General features: G+C 53.3%; 1 protein-coding gene across 1 annotated transcript in view; it reads left to right on the top strand.

Annotated features, from left to right (window-relative positions):
* Positions 1–15,055, top strand: part of SPATA13 (spermatogenesis associated 13) — a 111,483-nt gene that overhangs the window by 46,438 nt on the left and 49,990 nt on the right. The window contains exon 2 of the mRNA XM_047756414.1: positions 5,070–6,557. Within this exon, the coding sequence (XP_047612370.1) occupies positions 5,232–6,557 (1,326 nt within the window). The 5' untranslated portion in view covers positions 5,070–5,231. The remainder of the gene's footprint in view (positions 1–5,069; positions 6,558–15,055) is intronic.

The raw sequence follows: 15,055 nt of genomic DNA, 5'->3' as shown, positions 1-15,055 counted from the left end.
TTAAGGAAGTCGTGTTTCCCTAATACAGAGAGCCAAGAGTGGCTGTGAGAGGCTCTCAGAGCCGTTGAGGAAATGGCCCAGAATTGTTGCCCAGTGAGGAAGGGCCCCTAAGGGGCGTCCTCTGAGGTCTAGAGGCACAGCGACACGGGATGAAGTGCCGCCTGTCCATTTGCATTCGGAACAGACCCCGCGGCCGGGCGGGAGGTGAGTCAGACCAGTCGGGACAGTGCTGGGGAGGCTGACACCCGGGAGCACGGCCAGGACAGTCACATCTGCAGCGGATCTGGGCTCACGGATGAGAAGTGGGGGGAAAGGGGGAGGGCTAGGATGGCCCCTGCATTTCGGCCAGTATGGGGCAGCGCTGGGGCTGGAGCCGGGTCCCCTGCTGCTCTCACCTGTGCTGGCACATGTCCTGGCTTGACACAGGGTCCTGACCTTGCAGGTTCTGCTGTGCTGTGATTCAAGGCCGGGTGCTTTCACCCCTTCAACCTTCCAGAACTAGTGTTTCCTTCCGGTGTCACATTTTCTATAATTTACCAGGATGTAAATTACAAGAGCCTCCTTGTTGATACCTTAGCCTGCTATATGTTCCTCACTTTCAAATTCAAGTTCAAGTTCTTATTTGAGAATTACCGCTCATAGTTGTTTTCAGAGAATGCTCAGTAGGAATGAATAGACGTGTTCCCGTCTAAAGTTCATGCAATCCAGAATCCAGCTCGTAGACAATGGATTTCACAATATTCCCAGCTAAAATTCTTTCTTGTAGTTCTGTTCATAAATACGTCTGGCCGAGCTCCCACAATTTACAAGACTTGCTACAAAACCACTGATTGAATTGCAACCCCTGTTACTGAATAGAGGTCAAAGTATTAGTTCTAAATAATGCAAGTTGGTATGTTACTCGGAAATTCCAGGAAAAGCTTTTTTCCGTGATTTTCAGTTTCATTGCAGGCAGCAGACAAAAGTCACGTTGTTCTGCTCTGTGGACAGAATGGCAAGTCGCTGGTCTTTAAAAAGCATGTTGCCCCAATGAGAAACTCAGATATGCGTGTATTTTGCTGGCTCTCTATCCTAAAACGTATATATGATCTTTAGGTAAATGTTTTTCTTCTTTTATATATAATGATTTTTATTTTTTCCATTGTTTCTGGTTTACAGTGTTCTGTCAATTTTCTAGTGTACAGCAAGGTGACCCAGTCACACATACACGTATACATTCCTTTTTCTCACATTATCCTGCTCCATCATAAGTGACTAGATAGAGTTCCCAGAGCTGCACAGCAGGATCTCATTGCTTATCCATTCCAAAGGCAGGAGTTTGTATCTATTAGAGCCAAATTCCCAGTCCATCGGAAAATGTTTTTTAGTGTCGTGAAAGTCCGAATCCCTTCACGTGGGAGTAATAAAACGGTACACGATGATGAATTGTTAGCATTGGTACAGATAGTGACACGGCAGCATAACTGATACACAAGTCACCTCAAGATAAACTTAACTAAGTGGACAAAGCATACTTCTTCCTCTCAAAGACCTAAGAGCCTGGTTCTGAAGGAAGCGACATAAACCTGTTGAAAGGATGAATATAAGCATCAGCCTAGGCCTTGTGAGGCAATTTACTGAGATGCCTGGAACCCAGGGACTAAGGGGGCTAATTCACTTTAGGGGCGTCTGCAGGGATTTTGCAATGAAGGTGACATCGGCAGCCAGTATCAGAGTGTCTGGCTGGCTGACTAAGGCCATGTCGGCTTTTCTTTTTCTTTCTTTCTTTTCTTTTTTTTTTTTGGCTTTATCAAGTTATTGTATTTATTTTATTTTTTTTTATTACTCAATGAATTTATCACATCTGTAGTTGTATAATGATGTCGGCTTTTCTAAACCTGTTTTCACCCAGTTCCCCCCATTCCATCCCATGGAACCATCCTTCCAGCTGTATTCTTCTTGACGTAAGGTCAAGATCATCCCAGTTTCAAGCAAGACCTTTCTGGTTTCGGCCCTGACAGTTCCACGTCCTAGAGGACAATCCATGCATGGGCCAATGGGGGCAGCTGGACCCCCTGCTCTACTGCCCCCAAATCTTCCTGCACTTCATACCTCTTTCCCCGCAGAATGGCCGTGACCTCGTCATCACCTTGAATTCATCTGTGGCTCACACAGATCCTCAGCCAACAGGGGCTCCTGACTACAATGGCTGCTTGAGATGTGCCTGAATGTTGGCACCTCTTATTTGGTGGATGGCGCAGAAGCACAGATGATTGAAAAGACTTACTCAAGATGCATGTGCCAGTTTAGACCCGGACCTGACCCCGGTCTTCCATAGAACCTTCTCAAACCACCCAACGTTAAAGCAACGCGCCCCTGCACCCTGAGCCCTTGGGGTCGGGGGAAGAGTTTGGTCTTTGGTTGTAAAAGGTCTCACAGCGCCCTCTAGTGGTGGTGTCACCGTGTCTTCATCCAGGCAGATTCTGTTCCGTGTCCCGTGGGGGTCTCACAGGATGGTTATTAGTACACTGTGGTCAGCTCTTGGGACCAGAGTTGACCGTTGGCATAAACAGCTTCATTTCAAGACTGTGAGAAGCTAAGATAACCACCGTGCCCTGTCCCACCCAGGGTAGGCAAGGGGACAAGTGGGGCTGCATGTTGAATTCATTCTGCCGCGTCCAGCCTCAGTACCAGGATGATTCAAGATTTTGCTGAAATGGGAGTTCCCGCTGTGGCGCAGTGGGTCAAGGGTACCACTGCAGCAGCTCAAGTCGCTGCGGAGGTGCAGGTTCCATCCCCCTCCAGGCGCAGTGGGTTAAAGGATCTGGCGTTGCCACAGCTGTGGCATAGGTCACAGCTGCAGCTTGGATTCAGTGCCTGGCTCAGGAATGTCTGGACGCCTGGGGTATGGCCATAAAATTAGAAGAAAAAAGAAAAAGATTTTGTGGATATGGTTCATTCACATGCAACCCACAGCCCCTCGTTTCTCTTAGAACATTAGACTGTGGGGGGGCTGTGGGAGCCCCATCCATCTGATTAATAGAATTGAGCAACTGGACACCAAGAAGCCTCCAGAGATCTCCATCCGTGTGGCCTCTGTGGTCCCAGATAGAATCAGCCCTTTAAAGAATCCCACGTCCATGGGCACGAGGTCAGGGCCCAAGGTTGGGGCAAAGGAAAATGAACCCATCAGAGAATCTGGGTGGTAGACGCCGATGACTCTTCCTCGCGTGAGGTCAATTTTTTGTTTTTTCTGGACTAAACCAAACTGGGCCCTGACCGCGGGGTCTTTGCAGCTGTCTCCTCTCCTACCTGTCACACTTGCCATCAGAGTAATGGCCTTGACCGGCGTTGAAAGGACGTCTGGGATCTGACTTGTCAGGGTTATGTCCTAAGGTGCTGCCCTTGGAATCAGATGCTCGTATGTTAGCGCTGCTTCTGTCTTTGTTCGTTAGTCTGAAGCAGGGAGGAGCGCAGGCTTTGGGGTGGGGGAGCCTCTGCCCAAGTGGCCCCTTGATGGTGTAGAAGACGGAAGTCGTCCTGGTGGCCTCGTGGGTTGGCGAGACGACTCGATGTCCCACTGTTCTGAAAGCCCTTTGTACAAGTGCTGCATAAACGGTGGCCTTTTATGACTGGGACCACGCCTCCTTGCTTCCCTGGCTCACTAAGAGCAGGGCAGCTGAACGAGCACGCTGGCCCTGGAAGGCTGAGCAGGTCCTGGCCTGATAGGCAGAGGCTGGGACAGCAGCACTTGCACGGGGGCGGGGGGGGGGGGGTTATGGACAGCCGCACGGTGGCCTTCTGGGCAGGAGGTGGGCGGAGGTGTGGTGTTTGATTTGAACTTTCTTTTTTTCCCTTTGGCTGCACCTGTGGCATGAGGAAGTTCCTGGGCCAGGGACTGAACCTGAGCCACAGCAGGGACAATGCCAGATCCTCAACCAATAGGCCACCAGGGAACAGCATGAATTTCTTTTTTTTTTGCCATTTCTTGGGCTGCTCCCTCGGCCTATGGAGGTTCCCAGGCTAGCGGTCTAGTCGGAGCTGTAGCTGCCGGCCTACACCACAGCCACAGCAACACCGGATCCAAGCCACATCTGCAGCCTACACCACAGCTCACGGCAATGCCGGATCCTTAACCCACTGAGCGAGGCCCGGGATCAAACCCGCAACCTCCTGGTTCCTAGTCGGATTCATTAACCACTGAGCCACGACGGGAACTCCATGAATTTATAATATTTCAGTATTTTCCCGATCTCTCCCTGCCCAGCCAGTGGGAACCTTTGACAGAGGCCCTCACTAATGCTCTTCCCTTCACGGAGCCCGACTCCGGCGACCTCAGCTTGGTCCCTCTGGCTCCTGTGCTCCTGTAAGCTTTGTGGCTCTGTCGTTAGAGTCGCGGGGCGGGGCGGGGGGATATTTTGTAGACGGTATGCAGCTGCAGCTGACAGCATCTCCATCACAAGTCCTTCTCTGAGTCCTTTTGAATACTGAGCACTCAGTCTCCTATGAGCTGTGTTAAATTTAACCTAGTTCAGTGTTTCATGTGACATGTTCTGAAATGTTGTTGAGGTGTGTGAGTGTGTGTGTGTGTGAGAGAGAGAGACAGCTTACCCCACAGCCACGCCAGATCCAAGCTGTGTCTGCAACCTACACCACAGCTCACAGCAACGCTGGATCCTTAACCCGCTGATCGAGGCCAGGGATCGAACCCAAAACCTCATGGTTCCTAATCGGATTCGTTTCCGCTGCGAAGGCACAGTCTTGAATGATGCCTGGGCTTTTTCACTCTAGCAGCTTTTCAAAAGTTTTCTTTAAGTCCCAGCGGATTTCAGCGTGTACAGTAATACTGAATGCATGACCTATAATTATCTTTTTTTAAATGAATGGATAATTTGCATTCTTGCCTTTTATTTATTGCAAAATAAATTAGGAAGCGAAACAGTAACATTTCAACCTAATTTAACATTGTATGTGATCACGGGGCATGCCAGTTTTTCTGCTAGCAATTATCAAACAAAATAGCTAAGCCCCTGTTTATAGAGGCTCTTCTGGGCAAAACGGCTAACTCCCTGCTTTGTTTTCCGCTGCAGGCGGTGGCCACAACCGCGGAGCCCGATGTGCACAGCGGGCGGGAGAGCCAGGCTGGCGGCGGCTTCGGGGAGGAAGGCTCGCACGTGGGGCCGCGGGACACGGAGGCGCACGTGGCTCTGAGCCGCGCTGCCCTCTGGCCGCGGGCTCCCGGCCCCGAGAACATGACCACGGCCCAGAACGGCCACGGGCGCGGAGCTGCGGACCCCTGCCCGGTCTCGGACCCCAAAGACCCCGGCATGGGGACCTACCCCGGGTGTCGGAACGGAGGCTGCGACGGCGGGGGCGCGGGCGCCCGGGAGGCCCGGCTCAGCCCGGCCCGCCTCCTGCGCCTCTTCTCGGCGGGCGCCGGCAGGACGCGCGCTGACCCGGAGCGGCCCCGGCCCGCCGGCCTCGTCGTGGGCAGCGCCTCCACGTGGAACGCTCTGGCCTCCTTCCGGAAAATGGGATCTTTCAAGAAACTCAAGTCCTCTGTGCTCCAGGGAATCCAGAACCGGGAGGGGTGGGATGCTGCGAAGGAGGGGACCTCGGAACACGGCCTGGGGCAGCCCGTCCCCAACGGCGCGCCGGCCAGGCCCCCGACGGCCAGGTGCGCCGCGGGGCCGTCCGACGGCTCGGACCCCGAGGAGGCCGACGACGATGGCTTCGCCCGCGGCGCCCTCCGGTCCCGCAGCATCCGCCGCGCCTACGGCCTGGGGCGCATCCGCCTTCTGGACCCCGAGCCACCAGCCCCGGAGCCCGCGGAGCGCGAGGTCCCGGCGCGAGAGCCCGAGCGCAACGGCGTCTGCAGGCGCAGCAAGAGCACCGACAGCCTGACCTTCCTCAAGAAGAGCTCCTTCCGACGGAAGTCGGCCTCGCACCTGCCCGAGCCCCAGGGCCCCCGAAGGACGCTCAGCGGCTCGTCCGCCGACTCCGACAGCTCGGGCGGGGCCCCCGCACGGCCCAGGCGCTGGGCGAACCCGCTGCGGGCCCAGGACCTGGCCCGGATGCTGCGGCTCGGGGGCAGCCGGCCCGGGGGCTCGGGGGGCGCAGCGCCGGGGCTTCGGCCGCACAGCCGACTGCACGACGACTACTCCCGCCGCTCGGCCCCCGGCCTGGCCGATGCTCCTCGCGCCCGCAGCCCTCCCGCCAGCCCCCCGGCCCCGCAGGTGCCGGGCGGAGGCTCCGATGAAGCCAGACCCGGCGGCCCGATAACCGTGGAGGCCGAGCTTCCTCCTGGTCCCCCGAGGCCCACCACGCCCAAGCCCCCCAGCCCTCGGAGCCCCGGTGCAGCAAGCGGCAAGTGTCCCAGCAGTGTCAGCGCGCTGTCGCTGAGTTCCGTGGACAGTGAGGAGAGGGCAGAGGGGCCCAGCCAAAGGGACCAAGGTCCTGGGCCCTTCCCGGATGCTTCGCAAGCCACCTGTGACCAGGGCAGTGAGGACAGCGGTGCCGGCAGCCAGGCTCCGTCCAGCCTCGGAGGGGCGGCCCCTTCCGAAGAAAAGGCGGAGGAGGTAAGGCCGAGCCGGAAGTCCTTGGTGACCCGCCGCGTGGCGCGTGCCTGTTCCAGCGCCACTGTCCCTCTAGATGTGGCCTTGGGCCGAGGTGGCCCCTTCAGCTGCCTGGAGGCCGGCAGCCCTGAGCCGACCGTGTCGCCCTCACGATGTTTCTTGTTGCTGTTGACCGGGTTCAAAAGGAATTTTTCTCTCTTTTGCAATCGGTGGCTGCTGTGCGACATTCCTTCAGATGGCGCTTACCGCTCCGTTCCTTCCAAAGTTAGGAGCCCAGCCGTGTGCTCGTTTTGGGGGGGAGCTGGAAACCTCTCTTCAGTTCCGTGCAGCTAACTGGGGCTCTCAGGATCTTCATCTTTGAAAACATTTTTCAAATTACCCTTGCTTTCTTCTCTTTCTATTTTAAACTGTTTCTGTTCACATGAATGCGAGGCTTTGTTGAGAGGCTGGTCCGTGTTCTAAGTCGGCTGTACTTCCCGGGAGTGAATTAGGAACAGTTTGACACCTGTCAGCCCCTGCCTGATGACGGTTCAAAGGAATTTCTATGATGGTTATTGTATTTATTTTTAGAATATACACATCTCATGAACTGAAATCACTCATCACTGTCAGAGCTGCAAGCGCTATGTTCTTTTCCTAGCCTGTCAGACATACAGCCGCCTTCCTGTGTGATTTCGCTTTATACACGGGTTCAGCAGTTGAGAGTGGAGGAGTTGTGTCCAGAATGCAGGGTGTTGTTCCCCTAAGTCCCTAGACTGCATCCCGGGTATAAATTGGTGCTGGCAACTGTTCCTTCCCACTGATCCCCGAGGGGCCCTCAGGTTTGCCTTGGTGCCTGCAGCTAAGTGATGACACGGGACAGTCAGGACAGTCACTAGGCTGCTTTATCCTTTGCTTTATAAAGAGATTTAGAAAGTAGAGCCTCCAGATCACCCTCAGGGGATCTCATTTGCCTCGTGGATCCTTGTAGCCAGAGGAGGGAGGCCGCCTCTCTTTTTCGGGATCTTGGTTTTAGATGGCGGCTTCGGGGCCAGTCTGTTTTTCAGGGTCCTGTGTATTGATGCCCATTCGCTTATCTGTGTATCGCGAAAGAAGCCAATGGAGCAGTTGGAAGGGCACGGGACGAGGTGCCAGCTGTGGGAAGGAGTCCAGACTCAGCTGGTTTGTATTACCGGCCGAGGTCTGAGCCAGTCCGGCCATCCCCTCTCCCGGGATGATGAGACGAAGCATTAATTCCTTCCACGAGACCCCAGTCCTGCCATTCCGATGGTTTAGGACACCTCCTCCTCCTTCAAGAGAGGGATCTTCCTAGGTCCAGAGCGTTCTTTATGCTAAAGGTGGGGATTTTATTTCCTGCTTAACAAAATGACTTAAAAATCGTTGGCATATTTTATTCCTGAGCGCATATTGACTAGACATGTTCAAGAGTTCGTTTCTAACTCAGTTACTTCCCAGGGTGATACTGACCATCCTGTAGTTTCACGTGTGCGTTTGCTCTTCTTGCTACACGTCATCCAGTTTCTACCCTCAGGGCATCACCAAGGAGAGAAAGCAAGACACAGGTTCTTAAAAGTGTGTGCATGGTGGTAATTCTGTAGTTTTCTTTAAGATGGTCATTGGATTTCATTTTATTTATTTATTTTGCTTTTTAGGGCTGCACCCGCAACATTCGGAGGTTCCCAGGCTAGGGGTCCAATCGGAGCTGTAGCTGATAGCCTACACCGCAGCCACAGCAACTCATGATCCGAGCCGCATCTGCAACCTACACCACAGCTCACGGCACACAGGATCCTTAACCCACTGAGCAAGGCCAGGGATCGAACCCACAACCTCATGGTTCCTAGTCAGATTCATTTCCGCTGTACCATGACGGGAACTCCTGGTCATTACATTTTAAACCTGCGTTCATTTCCAAAAAATCCATATGTAGCACATGAAGCTTCCTCTTGTGCTTTTAAAGTAAATGTCAAAAAGAGAAAATATTACGACGGTTTGACCCAACTTGCATTTTATCTGTGGGTGATCTTCAGTGTTCACTTGTAGAGAAGTACTTGTAAAATATAAACTGGAACCTCTTTTATTTTGACACAGAAACAAATATGAACAAAATGGAGCAAACAAAACAACAAACAAAAAGCACCTTGAAAAATGCAAGAATTCCAGCCTTCACAGAAACAGGTTTGGTCAATCATGTATAGACTTACACAAAACTGAATATTCATGTATAGTCTTACACAAAACTGAATATTAGTCTTTACTATATTTTAATGCACTCTGTGTTATTTTAAAATTTATTGGTAGCATGGAGTTCCCGTTGTAGCGCAGCGGAAACGAATCCAACTAGTAACCATACGGTTGCGGGTTCGATCCCTGACCTCACGCAGTGGGTTAAGGACCCAGCGTTGCCGTGAGCTGTGGTGTAGGTCGCAGACATGGCTCCGAACCAGCGTTGCTGTGGCTGTGGCTGTGGCTTAGGCTGGTGGCCATAGCTCCACTTCGACCCATAGCCTGGGAACCTCCCTATGCCGCAAGTGTGGCCCTAGGAAGCAAAAAAAAAAAAACAAAAAACCCAAAGTGGTTGATAGTGTGGTTCTACTTGTATGTTTAAAGCTAGTTTGAGCTGTAGTTGTTGAATTTTAAAAGGTTGAAATGTGTGTATATTATGCTATTTAAAATGCATATTATACTGCAGTTTTTCAATAAGGAGAAATAACTTTTTGATTTAGAATCACTTATGTATAACATGCCATACTCAAAGTGACAAAATAACCTTTGAAAAACCGCACACAGCTTTACCTTGAAAAGAGCTGGGGACATGTCAAGCCACCTTTCGTCAAGCACTGGCCCCAAAATCGCCTGGTTAGCGGTGTACTCCTGCCACCTGGTGGCAAACTGTTGTAACAACGATCATCTGGCACACGAGACTTTAAAATTGTTACTTGGTTTAAAGATGCATTTGAGTGTTGGTACCTCTTCCCTTATAAAGGTGCAGATCCAGGAACTCCCCCTGCTGAATTAGGTCGGGGGAGAGGGCGTGTCCTTTGTCCTGCAGCCTGGATGCTGCAGTTCCTGATGGTGCCGAAGTGTGCCATGAACGAAGCTCTTTCACGTGGTGAGAAGCCATTGTAACTCCTTTCAGGGGAACTTTGGTCTTTTGGCAAATGTTTCTGCTTTGGTTGGGGTCCTGGCTCTGCCATTTAAAAGATCAAACGTCAGGCAAGCCCTTGACTTGCTCAAGGGTGGCACGTGGAGGTTTGTAAGCACCAGGGAAGTTTCCTTGTAAACACTCAGCCCAGGGCTTCACACTGGCTGTCCCCGTCTGGTGTTCACTGTCCATTTAATGGTTTTTCCGTCCTGGGTTGACAGGACTTCTCCAGACAGGGGCCCGTCAAGGTCAGTTTTTTCCAGAACTGGTTTTTGACATCCACTATGTTATAGCTTCCTGGAGGATGGGGAGGTTTGTAAGTTCATTCAATAACTCACCGCATCAAGAGCTGCCGTTGTGGCTCAGGGGGTTAAGGACACGATGCTGTCTTTGTGAGGATGCGGGTTCGATCCCTGGCCTCGCACAGTGGCTTAAGGATCCACCGCAAGCTGCAGTGTAGGTCACAGATGCGGATCAGATCTGGCGTGGCTGTGGCTGTGGTGTAGCCAGGCAGTGGCAGCTCTGATTCGACCCCTAGCCTGGGAATTTGCACATGCCGCTGGTGCGGCCCTAAAAAGCAAAAGCAAAAGCAAAGAAAAAATACCACATCAGATGGTTGGGTACCTTCCAGCTATGACCCTCGGTGCAGCTCTGAGGAATAGTGGGTGTTGTCGAGATTATTGATGAACCTAAGATGTATCTAAATCATAGCAGGAAATGCAGAATGGATTAAATCCCTCAAAAGAGGTAAAACCACAACACTGTGAGATTTCAGAAGACTTCTAGTTCTTGCCCAGGTCCCAAATCAAGGCAGACTTCATGGGGGTCATCCGATCGGATTTGAAGGAAGGGCGATTTCCGCAGGTGGTTATGGAGAGGAGGTGGGGGCGTCTCGGGTCAGATGTGCAGAGATCGTCTGTGATTCAAGAGACCAGGAGGTAGGGCCCCGATTGATGCGGGGACCCCTCCCACCTAGGATGACGTCATGAGGTTCCGAATTTGGACGCTTGGAGTCCAGGTGAGAACCTGCATCACTTGATGACCGTTGCGAGGTCGAGGAGGGTTTTGAGTGGAGAAGGGCCAGGCTCAGAGCTGCGAGCTGGAGGAGTCAGTAAAAAGCCACCCGTCCACCATCAGTAAAGAGAGTTGGGGCGAAAGGTGACGGGAGCGGAAGCTAGAGGGAATTTGTCGCCAAAGGGGCTCAGAGGCAGCAAGGCCCTGAGACGTGGGGGAGGAAGCAGGATATGCGAGGAGGGCCAGAGTGAGGAAGCATCGCTTGCTAAATCAAGCCTGTCTTGTCATCGTTTGTGACCTCCCTGCTGGGCACTGGATAGAGGGGAACGAAGGGTTAAAAAGAAAGCTATTTTTAGCCACATGGGCCGGAACGCCCATTGGCCGATAGGGATGCAGAGGAATGATGGTGCTGCTGGTCATGGGGAATGACCGTGGGACCGTGGAGCACCAAGGCAGAGCGGGGGCGGGGGGCATGACCGGTGGGGTCCTGCGGGAGATCGGGATGGGGACGCAGGGTGGCCGTGGAGAGGGGGACGCAGGGCCTTCCAGGCCAGGTGGAGGCGTGGGCAGGGACCAGGTACAGGACGCGGGACAGTGAGTCAGGGGCGTGACCTGGGCTTCCCCCCTCCCCTGTTTGCTGGGAGTGGCCAGAGTAGCTCCCCGGTTCGTCGTGGAGGTTGGATGGGCGATGCTGCCGATGCTGCTGTGGGTGCTCAGGGCTGTGCAGGGCGGGTGAGGGATGGGAGCGGCCCTGTCCGTGATGGGGAAGGGCCTCGCTGACCCCTGAGGAGTTGGGGCCGTCTTTGCAGGAAATCACTACATTTACCTCTATGGCCGCCTGCATCATCCTGTTCCTCGCACTGGCTCTGCAAAGAGCTGCGGACCATTCTACCCTCTGGGTTGGGAGTGAGACCACCGGCGTGCAATGTGGAGGCACAGATCCCGAGCCCCACCCAGAGCTGCTAAGCCAGGCTGGATAATCTGGGCCTTTGCGCGACGCTCAGGGAGACGTCCCAAACCCCAGCGTCTGAGAGCTGCTGTCCGGGCTGAGGCCCCTCTGGTTTATTCATATCCAGTCTGTTAGGTTTGGGCGTTTCGCTTCCAGGCCTACCCCAGCTAATTCTTGGCTTAGGCAAGAGGCACTCCTGAGAGCCTTAAACCTGGCTTGCAGTCCTGTTATTGCATTGAACTCATCTTAACTGGATATGAATCTCTACAAACAATTCCCCCCAGCTGAAATTAAAACCTTACAAGCTAGAAATAGACGGTGGAATGAGGCATCTGGTCTAAAATATGTTGAAGATGTTATAAAAGTGAGTTATGATCATTGTACAACTATAAATGTGATTAATTCAGTAAGTAATAAAGTATGTTGAAGAGCGTGAGGTGGCCGTGGCTCCACCCACTGCCGGGCACTGAAATTTTACCAGCTCCCTCGGGAACTTTAAACATCTCTTACAACTAAAAGTGTCAGGAGCCACCTCTCAGGTTTCTCTGATGCTTTTCCAGCTAGTAAAGGTCCTTCTCAGCTGCCCTGCCAAGGAGGTCAGCGTTTTGGGATTTGCTTTCAGTGATGAGTCAACTGAAGTCTTGGGAGGCTACAGACCCCCTCGCAAGCCCCACAGCTGGTGGCAGCTGAGCTGGACCAGGGCCGGCATTGGGGCGGAGCCGGGGGAGGGGTCCTGCCCAGATCTGCCTGCAGACAAGTTCTGACCACTCGCTGGTTTCCTGGTCTTTGGTGGAGTCTTCATCTTCCTTATCTGAAAACAGGATTTAAAATATCCGCTGCAAGGGTTCTGAGATTCAACGAGATAAGTTCAGTAAAGACCCCGTGTCATGTGCTGATGCTGTTGTCCCCACCCCCACCCCCACCCCCACCCCGTTTTCTCTTTTGCTCCTCGTCCAGCATCTTCCCACGCGGCTGTTCCCTGCGCTGTTCATTTCCTGGGTGGGGTTTGGCTGCTTGGGGTGGGCTAGGCAGTTTCGGTGGGTCACCCAGTGACCCAGGAGAGGAAGCACCGTGGACAGTGGCGATGGTGTGACTCTGGGGCCAGAGCTCCGCTGGCCTGGAAGGTCCTGGGCAGGTGGCACAAAGCCTTAGGGCAGGTGGCACAAAGCCTTAGACCGTCCGGTTGGGACTGATGTCAAGCCCGGCCAGCCCCTGTCCCCGAACCCACGCACAGAAATGCTTTGAGCGCCCCTCGGCGTATGGAGCTCCCAGGACCAGGGATCAGATCTGAGCCGCAGTTGCAACCTAGGCCACAGCTGTAGCAATGCCAGATCCTTAACCCACCGACCGCCCCGGGCCGGGGGTCAAACCTTCGCTGTGATGCTGCAGAGATGCCACCGATGCCGTTGCCCCACAGCGGGACCGCCGCGCTGCAGGCTGTGGGGTAGGTGTCCTCTGTGGCCACACGGGTCAGAGCCTCACGTCCCTCGATGGAAGTTGAAGGGAAACGCACGGGGCATCTGGGGGCCTCGCCTTCCTTCTGGGCTGGCCCCGTGCCCACAGCCCCGGGAACTCAACTTGATCCGGCTTGGGGTTGACCCCACTAGTCACGTCCATTGGCTGGACGCTTACAAGCTTCAAGGGGGGGGTGACAGGATCTACTTGTCATCAGTGCGAGGGGCCAAAAGAGCAAAGGATCCCAGCGAAGCTGCGTCCTTCCTTCCCTGACTCCTCTCCGAGCCCTTTTCCCAGCATCCCGCCACCATGGCCTCTGCGTCCGTTCCCTTCTGTTCATGGTAAAGAGATGTTTTCAAAGTCCTAAATCTGGAGTTCCCATCGTGGCTCCGCGGTTAAAGAATCTGACTAGGAACCATGAGGTTGCAGGTTCGATCCCTGGCCTTGCTCAGTGGATTAAGGATCCAGCATTGCCGTGAGCTGTAGTGTAGGTCGAAGATGCATCTCACATCCTGCGTTGCTGCGGCCTGGTGTAGACCGGCGGCTACAGCTCCGATTCCACCCCTAGCCTGGGAACCTCCGTATGACGCAGGTGCAGCGCTGGAAAAGACAAAAAAAAAAAAAAAAAGTCCTAATCTTTTCCTTCCCCTCTGTCTCCAGCAGAGGGACTTCTCTACTGGAGAAGATGCATTGCCTTGTCCCGCCCTCGTCCAGGACCAAGTAGGAGACCTTTCCCACCGGGTCGTCGAGGGACGGCCGTGGGTGGTGATTGCAGGCTGAGCGCCGCTTCCTGAGTGCCCAGAAGTGTGCATTTCTTTGCTCCTTTATCCACCAACCCCATTCGTCCCTTGCCCCATGCTCGAGGCTTTTTACCTGCCTGTAGCCCCGGCTGCTGACTCTGGCGACAGTGCCGTCCTGGAGTCTGGAGGCTTTGGGAAGAATGTAAGCAGCTGCTTTCACCGTGAGGAAGATTCCCTAAATTCACTGTGATAATCATTTCCCAGGACATGTAGGTCGGGTCGGTAGGCTGCCCCACCCCCGGAACATCTATGGTGCTGCCAGTTATAGCTTAAGAAACCGAGGAAAGGGGCTCTTTTAAATGAATGTAAGATGTTATCCCTTTGGTCTTTCTCTCTCTCTCTTTTTTTTTTTTTTTTGCTGTGCCCATGGCAAGTGGATGTTTCCCGGTCAGGGACTGAACCCCAGCCACAGCAGTGACAATGTTGGATCCTTAACCCACCGGGCCACTGGGGAACTCCCCCATTGGTCTTCGAAGGAACCAAAAAAGGGGAAAATGTCTCTGGGGCTCAAACGTTTTCTAAATCTGCAACGATTTCCTTGTTCTTGCTTTCAGCACCTCAGAAGGGGGTGTGGATGTGGGATCCCTCCCGGAATTCCTAGGACGCGTGTTAATACGCCCCGTTCCAAGGACTCTCCTGGGCTGAAGATAAGGGGCCTCCCTGCCGGAGCTTTTCTGTTATGACACAGCCACTCCCACTGGAGGGAAATGGGATGATAACGTGTGGCTCTCAAGAGGGAGGTGCTGCTCTTTCGACTTTATAGCAGAGAAGGTCGGAAGGCCCGTTTTCTGGAGCTGGAGCCGAGGGCCCACAGGCTACTCTTAAGCGCTGTTATCTCAACTGGCAGGTTTTTGCCTATGTTTATAATCCGGCAGCATCCTCACACCAGAAATCTGGAAGTTGGGGATTTTATTATTACTTTCACCATTTTCCAGCTGAAATGCAGCGTTTCCTTCTATTTTGAACGTAGGCATCAGACTGGCACAATTGCAGCAGCATCTGTGATAGACTCAGCAACGGGAATCATGGATCTTTTTCACGTCCTAGGACAGTTTGGGATGATATCTTAAAATACCTCATCTCATCACTACTTCAGAGTATGACAGCTTTTATCTTTGTCTTTTTTTTTTTTTTAGGG

Source organism: Phacochoerus africanus, chromosome 13 (assembly GCF_016906955.1).
Source record: "Phacochoerus africanus isolate WHEZ1 chromosome 13, ROS_Pafr_v1, whole genome shotgun sequence".
Lineage (NCBI taxonomy): Eukaryota > Metazoa > Chordata > Mammalia > Artiodactyla > Suidae > Phacochoerus > Phacochoerus africanus.
This window is presented reverse-complemented; position numbering and strand designations above follow the sequence as displayed.